General features: G+C 33.4%; 1 protein-coding gene across 1 annotated transcript in view; it reads left to right on the top strand.

Annotated features, from left to right (window-relative positions):
- Positions 1-1,524: 1,524 nt before the first annotated feature.
- The window catches only part of LOC132197525 (CUB and sushi domain-containing protein 1), a 30,081-nt gene continuing 17,750 nt past the window's right edge, over positions 1,525-13,855 (top strand). The window contains exon 1 of the mRNA XM_059620867.1: positions 1,525-1,676. Within this exon, the coding sequence (XP_059476850.1) occupies positions 1,601-1,676 (76 nt within the window). The 5' untranslated portion in view covers positions 1,525-1,600. The remainder of the gene's footprint in view (positions 1,677-13,855) is intronic.

Here is a 13,855-nt window from a genome sequence, read left to right as displayed (position 1 = left end):
TCATGCTAAATTAAAAAGCAAGGAACATCTTCTCATCTAATTGCTCTCCTCTGTTGAGCACAATTAACAATCACGCCACACTTAACAATATATTCAATTACCGCGGCTAATTGCAACTGCGCTCCACACCTGACCAATTAAAAATGCACGCGTGTATTTCCATTCATGAGAGCGTGGGTGCTTTAGAATGCACCGGCGGCGGCGGCATTATAATATTTTATTTTTAACTCTGCTCTCACATGCCTCCCCCGCGCGCTTGCTGAAATCAATGCGAGCGAATTTACTTTCACTTCTCTCGGCACACAGTGAGTGATCGTGCTGGAGCAAAAAAAAAAAAAAATCCAGCTCACGCGTTTATCACATTTTGCCGGGCTCTTTCTGCTTGGTCCAACTGCAACACTCGAGATTGAGGTTCACAGACCTCTGCAATATGCAAGAGCAATTGCAAAACATCATCTCGGTGTTAACAGGCGGATTTAAAACTCTGTTTGTTTGATTGACTCGCAAACGTGGAAACACATAATGACTGCTTTTGGTGTGAATAGGGCTTCTAAAAACGTCAAGAAGTTCAACAAAAATAAATATTTAGAACAAACTCTTCTTGATGGGGTTTTATAAATTGTATTTCATTAAACATTTTTCAACGTAACATAAATTAATTATTTATTTAAATGTCTCTAAGAAAAAAGGAGCCCAGCAGTTCTAATTTAAAGGCTGATTAATTCTTCAGATGTCATAAAAATTAAAATAAATGAGAAATAGCATTTTTGAGTTTTGTGATTAAATATTATTTTTTGAAATCAAATCTGTAATTTGAAAGAAAATTTGGTTCCTTGATGTTTTTGCGCGTTTGTTTGAAATTTAGACATCAAAAGTAGATGTCAAATAAGAGAGTGAAATTTTATAAATTCATAATGAATGCAATTTTAGTTCTATATCAGCCATGGAAAAGGAGAACGACCAACAGAACCCTGAGAACTAACAGAGCAATTCTTTAATCAAATCAATCAAGTATATAATTTTATGTTGTTGTGCATCTAAATTATTATATTAAAAATATAAAAAAATAATAAAAAAAATCTAGATATATTTAAAATAAATAAAAAAATATATATATTTAAATTTAATAAATTTTATTAAATTAAAAAATAATTAAAATGTTTTAATAATAATAAAACAAATATTATGCAATTTATTATTTCAGCTAATTATTTTTGTGCGTATTAAAATTTTTTATGTTTCTGATAAAAACATTTTGCTAATTAATTCGTGTACGTCAGAATCATGGGCAATTCCAAAACAACCGAAATGATTTATCTCCACAGCCGAATGATAAATCCATTAGCAAGAAAATAACACAAACATTCATGTGGCCATTGTGCGTGTTGATTATAAAATAGTGGGCGACTCAAAAATAAGAGCGAGCTTTTTGTCCCGTTACGGCTGAGCGCGGCCTGGCGCGACCGTGGAAGGGGCGGCGAACAGGGGCCCCTCGCGCGTCTCTCACCTGGCGCGCTCAGGAGGTCTCCCGCAGGTTGAGTCAGTCAGGTACGGACCTAGAGCAGTGCTAGTGTGTCCAGTGCGAGTGTATGGCCGGGAAATGATGTGCAGTGGACGCACGAGGAGCCCCTCGGGGACCTCAGCCCTCGCGTGGGCCCTTTGGACTTTGTCTGTCGGTAAGTGCGCGTGACCTTCTCTCTTTATCTCGGTGCTAAATTCATTGAAAATGGCGTCGTTGCCAATTTCAGAAAGAGAATCAGGTTTTGGCATTAAAAAGGTTAAAACTGAAAACATAAATAATTATGTCCCGTTCAAGAATAAAAGGAATTAACTAAATTTATATTTATCCCAAAGGTTTGAATAAACAACAATTTTTTACTTAAAAATAATTAAATTAGAATTAAAATTTCGGTTCAGTGTGTGGTGTTTCCTTTGAATAATAAGAGCAAACTCCACCTGGCCGATTAAGCTGCTTAAAACTTGGAGAGCGAGCCTTGTGTGCTCCGAGAAAGACCTTGGTGGTGCTCGGCACACAATTGTGGCGCCTTGTGAAAGGTTTCACCTTACGTCAAAACACATTTTCATTATACTGTGGGTGCAAAACAGTTAATAATATGTGTGCGAGCATTCTCAACTTCTAATCATTTCCCCGAGTTAACATTTTGATTAGTTTTCCAAAGCTCTGCTTCTACTCCAGTGGAGACTTTAATGATTGCAGAGAGATAAATTACTTTAATTAATTGCTTTTTCTATGTTTTTGAAGCAAAAAAGATCGATCTTGTTCAGTTTTATTTTTAGCAACTTTCGGTTCTTTTGATGTATTTTAGATTAAAAATGATGAAAATTGAGAAGGTAGAAGAGAAATTCACGATTTTTAACTTTTACAAATGTGTCACTCTTGTATTTATAAACAGAATAATTAATATCCCAGCACGGAGGCGATTTTTAATTACGATGCACGCACTCTCGTCGCTTGCTTGTGTGTTGTGCTTCGCTCGGCGCATGTAAAATAGCGTCGGCAGAAAAACATATCCACGCGAGTTTTCCTATTGAGGAGCCGCCGCAAATGTAGGTTAGTCGTGTTAAATACGGCAGCACGCATTTCTCTCTCTCCTCTCTGCTTCTTACGTTCGGCATACAAATGGCTCAAAGGAGATCCTTTTTTATTTCTCTTGCAGCTTTTTGTGTAAAAGAAAGATTTTCAGCCACGGTGAGGACATAAAGACATAAAGGCTAAAAAAAAAGAACAAACAGCGTGTGGCCCATTAAGTTTATATGAGATTTGCAGGAGGTCTCATCACTTAACTGCTAACAAATTTCCACCAATTTTCAAAGCTAATTTTACTTCCTCACATTAAGCTTTCACGGTTTAAAAATTAACTCACTAATTTCCCATAAGTAATAATACGCTGTTTCTGGCAACGGCTCCTTTTTGTGAAAATTCAAATTAAGTAAAACTAATTTTTGCCGAATGAGAAAAATATTTATTTTTATTGCAAAAATTTCAATATTTTAATTAAAACATTAAATTGAATTAAAATTACATCTTCTGTAAACAATTAAAATTCTCAAATCTCAATCTTTTCACTTTATTTTTAAAGTTTTAATGTATTCTTTTGTTGACAGTCCAGAAAGATATTTGGTGTATTATGCAAGTTTGTAGTTTTGATTAAAAATACAATTTTTGTTTTACTTCAGTTTAGTAATTTGTTGCAAAGAGTAGGAAACATTAAGATTGTCATCATTCCCAAGGCTGTGCTCAGCACCACCAAATTATGTTGTTTAGCGAAACGTCCCATAATTATTTGTGAACAAAGTGTCTCATTGCCGTGCATCTTCCCGTGACAAACTGGCGCAAAAATCCTAGACCTTATTGTTAGAGTCAAACGGCGTGTTTATTTTCAGAATCAAGAGTGAAGAAAGTGAAATGAAAAGACGCATCTATTTTACGAAACAAGCATTTTCAGATTTATCATAATTCTTTTTCCTTTCTCACGCATCTGCTTTGATAGAAAAGGAACGAATTTTTTATGGAGACGCACATCCGTTTTTTTGTGTTGTTTCAAGCGAGATTTCTTCTCTTCTATACGACTTCGGGCAGAACCGCGCGATGTGGATTTCTAGGACAAAATCTTCTCACATCATCAGCCGATGAGAGATGTTACGAGAAGCTTTAACTTTCGAATACACTTGCTCTTTTCATACGGCATTTCATTTATTTTATATGTAAATTGATCCAAACAAGTTTGGTTTTAAGTCCACCATCTTGATTAAAAAAGCTCTAATTTGACCTGGACAACTGCCAAACTGGAGAACCTGTGGAGAACCAAAAGAGTTTTCTTTTTCAACTTCCTTTTGCTGTTTTTTAAAGCGGCTTTTAATTTATTAAAATTAAATGTAATACTAAAAACTACTGTTTAAAACAGAACTTTATCAAATATTTTAAAATAAGCAAGACAAATTCTATTGAATTTTTCAATTGTGCGATAGAACGTTTGAAATGAAGATATGATATCAATTGAAAGACAATTGAAAACAATAAATTTCTAAAAATGTGGCGGTGACGAAAAATTTCGTTCAAGAAAGTGCAATTCGTCTCACTCTACTTTGTCCGAAGCATTTTCAATGGAAGGAAGCTTTATTTTTTTCCTCGTATTCTTTTAATTAGAATGAAACAACGGAGTGGAAATAATTTTGACAGAGACCCCAACCTTCACGTTCAATGCTCGATTTTGTTTAGATTAAGGTGGTGGCAGTTGAAATAATTATTCGCACAACAAGGTCTGGATCACTCGAAAATAAATACGAATAATGTTCAGCGTCTGGTTTTTACTCTCGAGTGGCTTTTATTCGCGAGCAGCGGCCGGAACCCAAGTGGATCACCTTGAATTGGCTGCGATATTGTAACGAGAGGCGACTCCTCGCGCACTAGCTGCAACCGAATATTAAATTCTTGACTGCAAAGAAACAGAGTGAGGTGGTTTTATAGAAATGATGTGTCACTGACTTGCATGACGCCATCGCGTAAGGTGCTCTCATTTCTTGCAACGGGTATTAGGAGGTGATGCGAATTAATTTTTATTTATATTTTATTTCAGTTTGAAAGACATAATTGTGAATCAGGTCAAGATAATTTTTTTAATATTTTGATGTAATTAACGTAAATAAAATTTCATTGATGACATTGACTAAAACGATTTAATTTTTTGGTTTCAATTTAGAAAAATGAGACATAAAAATTGTTTTTTTTTTAATGATTTAAATTAAATAAGAAAAAATGTTTAGAAATTAGTAAAATTTGTAAAATTACAAATATCTTTGATTTTAATTTTGGAATAATAAAAAATTCGCACTATAAATAAGTATATAGTATTTCCACTAATTCCCTCTTTTAATTAAACTCGTAATCCGAGCTCAAACTTATCACTCATCAGTTCTAATAAGTTTGGAAAAAAGTGTCATGGTGGTCTCCAGTTCTTGCTCTCGTTGTCTAAAATTGTATTGAAGTTGAACGACTTGAACGGCTAACAAAAAGCTCTGATTCCACTAAGGAATTTGATTCGTTTGATTTTGTGCTCTGAGTAGAAATTATAATTAAAGTTTTGTTCCTGTTCGTCAATAATGACAATTGAGAACATATAACGTTAATAATATTCAGATCACCAGTCATCATTTTTATTTATCAAAATCAAACAAACCCAGAAAAAAATTGAAACCTATGAAATTAAATAAATAATTATATTTACATGCCAAGTTAGCTTATGGAATTTGCTGGTGCTAACTTTGAATTATTTTAAAATAAACCTCATTAATTTGGCAAATTTTTTGTCACTACAAGGAAGGAGGAATTCTAAAACGCCCTTGCGCAATGAATTGCAAAAATATTTCCAGAGGGCATGAACTTTTGGCGCTCTTTCAGCCGCCTAGGTATTCCAACAGGTAGGCGGTTGGGTGGGAATATCAGAGTTACCTGCAGCATATATGCGAGAAGCCCAATAAGGCGGGCCTCGCCCTGCTGCAAGGAAGCGGCATATCAGATTTTGACCTTCAATTTAGCATCTAGCACAGCTCCTCTCTCTCTCTCTCTCACCGATATCTTTGGCAGGGAGTTTTAGAGCTTTCAGGATGCGGACACTCTATCTCGTACTATCATTAAATTTTTCCCTAAAAAGCCTGCGCGGATCAAATGGCTAATTAAGCGACGCTCTGTTGTCAAGGTCGGAATTCGGCAGTTTGCTCGTCGGTGAAATTGCACGCTATCAGATTCAGGATAATTGCGAACGAAATTACCGGCTGGGATTAAAGTGGCTGATTGACTTGTGAGAGGTCGAGGTTTCTCACAATGGAGATATTGTTCGCGAGGATAATTTGGTGATGATTGTAGGTGGAGTTCGAACGAAAGTTAATAACTCGCGCGTTTGTTGTATTGATTTGAAGCTTCTTTTGCCACGGGGGTCGGTAATTGACACGGCAATCAACTTGTTGACAAATAACACCATTCCTTTGAAAGAAACATTGTGTTATGAAATAACTAGAAAAGAAATTTTAAAATATTGCAGTATCTTCAGTATTAAAACATCCATAATGTGATTTATTAATAAAAAATTAATTTAATTTGCAATTGAAAATTGATAATTGATTTTTAAGTCTGCAATTTTATTGAAAAGCTTTCCTTTTCCTTACATGTTTATTCAATTTCAATTAATTTTAGAGAATACTAGCCAAATTTAATTTAAGTTTACTTATTCCTTTTTATAGACATGGTTAGTTATATTATATTATAAATTTTTATATTTTCAGATCAAAATGCACTTAAATGTGTATAAAGCCCTTTCAAATCAGCTCAGTGTATGTCTTGATTTAAGAATTTGTTTTAAAACTAGGGTAAATTTACAATTTGCATTAAAATATTAAATTCTTTTTATGAAAATTATTATAAGTATTTTTATTACTATGCATAAACCAATGAAAAATATAAACAATTGAAATAAGGTCAATTAATTAAACACCTCACTTTATTGAGAATAATTTTAAATATGTTTCAGGTAAAACTAAAAATAATATAAATTTCTTGTAATTGAAATAAATGAAAATTTTTCATATATTTATTTATTCTTCAGTTTCATGAAAAAGTTATAAATGTTTCTTTTTCACACAAATGAAGTTAATTTTATGAGTATCAACCTGAGTGGAAAATAAGCAAAGGCCGTTCTCAAGCAGCTTGTCTCTGTTTCCAAAGCTCCATTCGAGGCCAAAAAGTGCAATCTAGAAATGTATCTGTGGCTATAGTTCGCATTCATAAAACGGCTCCTTGATACTAGACTCTCTCGCAAACACCTGCCTGCTTGAATTGTGCACGCAGACAAAGCGCAAGAAAGCCGCGCGCGTTTGAAAGTGCAAGAGGCCAAGTTCCCTCCAGCGCTCACATATTTATAGCCTCTCTCGCTCGCGCGCGTTAATTGTGCATGTAAGTGAATTAAGTAAGTGAGTAAAGTGCACCGGCTGATTTAAGAAGCTGCTGCTGCGACAACATAGAAAGTAGTCGGTCTGTGGCCGACTGTCACTTCAAATAAAAAGAAGAGAAAATGAGAAAATTATCTGAGAATTTTATTCAATTGGTGGTCTAGTTTGTTGAGAGAAAATTTTTGGTAATTATATTGTTTTTCAATTTTCCATTAGTGAGTGAATGAAATTTCGGTCAAAAGTGATGATCTCTCTATAATTGGCAAACATCATCACTTTTTTATTGCACAGAAAAGGTCTCAAGAGTGAAAAGATTTCCGAGCCAGCATCATCATTAGTGGTCCTAATTATTAATAAAGGAGAACACGCTAGGCGGATTTTGCTCCTGCCCTTGAACATAAAATTCAATTATGCTGAGCGCTTCCTTGATTATTAGAAATGTCATGTATAGAAATTTCAGAGAGATTATTTTACACGGAAAATCATATTTTTGTAAAAGTCAAGGAAGAATCCTGAATATCTGATAATTGTTTAATTAAAATTATGTTCATAATCACGACTTCCTGATTGTATCATAAAGTAATTCAAAGCTTCTATAAGATTAGACCTTTTATATTTTCGTAAAAAAATTAAATAATTTATTTCTTAAAAAAAAACTGTTATAAATATTAATATTTATATTTCGTTCCAATGACTTTGAGTTGCAAAATCCACATATGACAAAAGTAAAAGCAAATATAGAACAAAGGTCAAATGTGAAACAAAATCCCAAACACATGTACACTTTGTGCTGCCCCTTGCCGTCACTTGGATCGCTTTCAAGTTTCCATTCTAGCGAGACTCTCATTATGGGCCGTTGCTTTCACTCTTTCGGACCAATAATTGCGATTCAAAAGCATTACAGAGACACGTCCAGCGAACTCACAAAACACAAACAATGTCTGAAATGTTTATTCGTGCATTGAAACATTGTGGCATAGAGAATAGAGAATAGAGAATTCTTTGAGGAAAAATTTATGAAGTGTTAGAAATTAATTTCTCTTTATTATATAGAAATTGAGTATTTTATACATAATTGATATTATTTGCTACAAATAAAAAAGAAATGTTAAATGCTGGTGGGAATTCAAGCAAATACTAAGCTGTAGGGGTATTAAGGCACTGTTTCAGATGTATTTTTTTTTTTAATTATGCGGACATTGATATAGCAAATAAGTTAATTGACACTTTATTGAACAAAAGCAATGATCTAATCAATCAATCACACATATAAGAAAGGACTAGGAGTAGAGATTTTGTGAGGGACAAATTAAAAATTTATTGAATCAATGATCATTAAAATTACATCCGTTGATTAAATTTTTGAAATTCTCTACACCTAGATTACAGGAGCATAATTAATTTTTCAATAACAGGCCGAAATATCTAAATCAAAGTATGATTTAGAAATTACGGCCTTTATTACCAAACACGACAGGCAATATTATATATTTTTAAACGTTAATTTTTGTACACCAAAACATTTTATAACATAAATTTTGAACACAAAAACAAAACAAAAGATTTTATAAATTATTTTTAAGTTTATTACAAATGAAAATAAGATATAAATAATTGGATAATTGATGAAAATTTTAAAATTAATATATATAAATAAAATTAATACTGTTATTTAAATTACATTTATATTTATTAAATGCATGTAAAATATTTGAAAACTAAAAAAACTTCCCGGTGCAACGAGTTTTCACAAAATCCAGCTCAAGCGATATCTTTCAATTTTTCTTCTAATAAATAAACAGAAAAATATTTCTTCACTTTTTTCAGATTATTTTGCCTCGAAATATTAAACAAATTGAACTTCCATGACTTTTTATCTAACAATGTCATCGACAAACGTGCTTTCCGATTGTCAGACCGTTTTTATTATACGATTTGGACCTTTTCCAAAAGTCCGTCCATCGACCCCTCACCGAATTACGACATCAAATTATTATCCACTCACCAATTCGATTCGCACACATTTATATTTTGGCAAGACGCGCACATTTGCTCGTCACATTAGCAAAGTGACACACAAAGCAAACAAGAAGTGTGGGTTGTTCAAACACAGACGGCGAGTGAAGTTTCCAGTTTCAATTAACGGTGTGCGATACGCGCGTGCACAGGGGTCAAGTAGTCGCTGAGTGATAACGGGCAGAGAGGACAGTGCGTGACTTAACGGCTGCTCAACTTCGCTCGTCACCGACAAACGATAATTCTTGCAGTCGGTGCCAAAATTCTGCGGCGCCGATGTGGGTCGCGTGGGTAATAAAAAAATTTATAACAGAGTCTTCCGCGTACGTAGCGAATAAATCAAATGAAAAGATATGCATTTCGTTTGTTGCATCAACAAAGGACATTTTCATAGAAGCAGTTTATTTTCCCATGAGTGCTGGAGAGGAAAGAAATATCTGAATTTTCATCTGCTCCAATTGCGTGATGCGCATGCAAATAATATAATAAACGTGATGGAGTGAATGGGAACTCATTTGCTGTCAATTTGATCTAAAAAATATCTTGATTTCTCACACACAAAAGTTGGTTGTCATCTATTGTAATTAAAAAGAAAGTTGGTCTTTCTTTACTGCGGAATAATAATCACGGTTTTTCTAGAATCATATTAAAATTAATGTTCAAAGGACCCAAATACACCAAAGACTGCCAAATAATGATATTTGTTTTAAATTCGATTTTTAAACACCTAGCTTTTTAAGATGTAGATTTGCAAAATGAATCAAAATTGGCAAATAATTTTAAACATACTATATCAAATCAACTTCATTGTATAATATCTCTTACTAGATAGAGATTTGAATATTTTAATTAAAAATTAGCTTAATCATAGATGCGAAGAGTGCCAGGCGAACCGAAAAAGAAAAGTCCAATTTATTGAGCCGCATTTTTAACGTTCTAAAAACGATATACATGTTTATATTTTTCAAATTATTTTTAAATAAAAATTTATTTCTCCAAACACAAAATTAAATTTATTTTGTATCTGATAGCTAAATGTTAATATAAAAAATGCATAATTTTAAGCTCAAAATATTTGTTTGATAAATAAAAATCATTCTCTTATTTTAATCAGAGCAAAATTGAAAATTTTGTTAACTACTTTCAAAACATTTTGTTACAACTTTATTACTACAAGTTACATTCCCTGCTTGTGCAAAATGCATTTCTCAGCAAAAATATCACACACTGCGAAAGAGCAATTCGGTCCAAAGGTCACAGAGATTCATTGCCTCGCTGTTATTCAGGTGTTTCAATGAGCACTCTTTTTTAGCAGCCCAAGAGAAAGCTGCAAGTGCAGCTGCCGCAGAAATGGCCAATCAGGCAAACGAATCGAGTCACTCCAGTGCACATCAAACAGGTGCAATAACGACAAAAAGTGTGCTGAGACCAGAAAACCAATCAACCACTCTTTCTGAACTTAATTTAACATTAAACTGTAATTATTTACACGCTTTTCCCTATTAAATTGCATTACAAATTGAACCTCAACCTATTTTGCGACATGCTGATCGGAATAAATCTTATAATATTAACAGTGAGGGTCCGAAATTCGTGGGAACCATTTGCATAACAGTTTTCTGTGTCCCTTTGTTAGACGCTTATTTTAATCCAAATAATTACTTAAGAGAAGAGCCATTTAATTGTTTTTTTCACACAGCACTCTGGCTCCGCGTTATAATTAAGAACACCCGTTTGCAAGCCTTGCATAATCCTCGAAAAAAAAATGAAGCTGCAGAGTGAGATGCGTTAGTTTTTCTCAGCGTCTTTTTGATGAGTTGCGATTTATATAATTTGTTTGGCCTTTGCCGAGGTTTTTCGCTTTTATGATAATTATGCATGATGTGATGATTAGCAGCCGCACATTTGCAGCTTCTGTCTGTAAGAAATAAACCGCAGTGTTTGACTTAAATTAATAAGGATATAAATAGCATATTATTAATTAGTTAAAAATGTGATATATTGAATAAAAAAAATGAGATTTGTAATATTTTTGTGACATTAAAAAATGGGAATAAAGTAGAAAGAGAAGTAATTAATTTTTGAAAAACAATACATAAGAAATTTATTATTAAAAAAATTAAGCACTCATGAAGAGGAGTTACAAATAATGGATTCATAATTAATGTTAATGAATTAAAAAAAAATTTAAAAATTTAATTTTGACCTAAAAAAATGTTGCATGTAATTAAGTGAAATAAATTATATTTGAAAAATTATTGAACTTTTCCATCATAAACTTTTATAATTTTGAAGATTTTAAATCTCATCAAACAAGTTAAAAAGTCTTTTGTTTCATTGATTTTGAGTGTGGAATGTATGGATGTTCACACGTATTGCACCAACAGCTCGTCTCGCGCAATTTCCAATCACGCCATTTGAGAGCGTACAAAATTCGCGTCTCTCGAATTTAATCGAATTTTTCTATTTCGCTCTCGTCGCTTTCTAATGCGCTTTGCGAAGCAAATTAGACAACAAGCATGAGTATTGAGTGCATGAAAAGAGATTATCAATGGGACAGACTGCTCTAAAAATTCATATTTTTATCCAGCCAAGTTTGTAATTACAATCGCGATTTGCTTAATTAATGCAAATTAATTGAATGAAAGTTTTGCCGCTTCCTATCCGATTTTAGCACAAGGCATGGCGTCGAAAGCGAAAGCATGAGCGCGTGAGTTGTTGCTTGTTGCTTTGATTAACAAGAATAATGTGCAAACAAAATCAAACCGAGCGATGCGACCGCTTATCAAGATTTTTATATAACACACCATGTTGTAAGGAGGAACTTTTTGCAATTGCTCGAGTTGAACTGCACCGAGAGTAATTTATTTTTACGTAACTTGTAATAAAAAGCGGGGCAATATAATATTTTTCATGCAAAAACAGTTAAAATAAAAATGTACAAAGAGGCATTGTTGCTTGGGTTGTAAGAAAAAAAATTCTTGCGGAATTAAGAAACTAGAGCAGGAAGGAAAAAAGCTGAAAAAGTTTTTTGACGACTCAATCGTTATGATGAGAGACGTTCGTGTAAATACAGTTAGTGCAAAAACTGAGAGGAAGGCTTTATGAAGGAAAATTCGCAGGATATTGACAATCTCCTACCTAACTGTGTGATGACTTACTTTCAGCTAAATTACTTGATAAAACGCCGAATAAATTATTGTTTAATAGAAAAAATTACAAATTTTATACATACTCATCTTAGGATTGTCATATTTTTTAAATCTATATATGATATTAAAAGAAAAGAACTGTACAAAAAAATGAACAGTTTTCAAGTTTTTGTTTTCAGTAAAATGTATTTTGAAAATTGAAGTAAAATTTTTGATCATAGATCTAAGTAATTGCATATTCTGAAAAGATTCAAACAAACGCTTATGTTCAATTTTTTTGATACTTTTGGTACCGACTAATTAAAAAAATCATTTGTCATTCATGGTTGGCTTGAGAGTTGAAATAAACCATAAAAACGATCCTTCATATCAGATCTAACGCCGGAGAGGTCAAACCAAATTCCACGCACTATATTGCCACTTTTCTAGTTCACTGCGCTTTTTAACTCAAAACCACGAAGTTACTTTCCTATGTGAAAATCCTTCGTGGTTTTCATAGTATTTTTAGCACAGATCAATACAATAAATCGCGGCAGATGCGAGAATATTCCAACGATGATCCTCCCTGTTTGAAACCTTGAGACTCCCACAAAACAATGCGAAAAAATTTAAGGAGCGTCTAATCTCTGCCAAAGTTGGTGCCACCCAGTTTGATTTTTTGACGACGGTGGAATTAAAAGAGTTGAAAACGATGTGTTTTTGCCCCTTTCTTGCGACTTCTTTTTCCCATGAATTGTGCGTCTCTTATGGGAGAATAACCCACGCGGCTCAAGGTTGCAATTTTGTGTCGGATTTTACACACTGCATTTAGCAGGCAAGGTTACGCAACAACAAAAACGCTTTACCTGAAAATTGCTGACTATGGGAACTTTTAGTATAATACAACATGTCGAACCGTGAATTAGCTTTGAAGGGAGGCTGAATGAATAAAATTGTTACAAGACAATTATGTGCTTTAGTTTTAAGCGCTGTTTTTTTTCTTCATAAAGAGACAGAAGACTTTAACAAAGTGCAATTTTCATTCATAATTGAGATCCTGGTAGATCTTTCTGGGATGATCCCAATGTTTTTATTGTGCTATAGTTGAAAAAAAATAGTGTGTTTATATATTGATTGAATCTTCTATTCAATAAGTTTTTTTTTTAACTTCATCATGCCCTTAAATAAATTCAGAAAAAAATGATTTATGAAACAAAACGAGTAATAATGTTAAATTCATAATGCAATAAAGGGCGTGTGTGCCTAAATTATGAAATTTTTAAATAAGCAGGTTTACAATTATTATAGCTTAAGGTGGAGCATGTTTAAGTCCGTCTGAATGAATTATTAAAATAAATTGCTGTGGCCAACAGTGTCAGACGGATAAACAAAAATCGGTTTTGGATTCCGGCTGTCACATTTTCGCTCACGAATTTCTCATCACCGTGATACCCGAGACACCCACAGCCCTGACCTTCAGGTCAAACCCAGACTCATCCTCATCTCGAAATAGCAATCATTAAAGGCAGATCATTCCAATTGGAATGTATCAAAACAGGTATATAGGCATTCGTCACGCAAGTTCTTGTAGCGTCTCTAGATGCCCTTGATCTTTTGCTCTGCCTGATGACCAAAACACCTGCATCGATAATAAATGTGGGCTGCAAACTCTAAAGTGAACACTTCCTGCCTCGTGGATAAAAAAATTAATGGTTTTTAAGATGGAATAAAAAAAATAGCTAAAA

This window comes from Neocloeon triangulifer, unplaced genomic scaffold, assembly GCF_031216515.1.
Source record: "Neocloeon triangulifer isolate White Clay Creek 2 clone unplaced genomic scaffold, ASM3121651v1 ptg000012l, whole genome shotgun sequence".
NCBI classification, from domain to species: domain Eukaryota; kingdom Metazoa; phylum Arthropoda; class Insecta; order Ephemeroptera; family Baetidae; genus Neocloeon; species Neocloeon triangulifer.
Note: the sequence above shows the minus strand (reverse complement) of the source record. Positions and strands in the feature narration are given on the sequence as shown.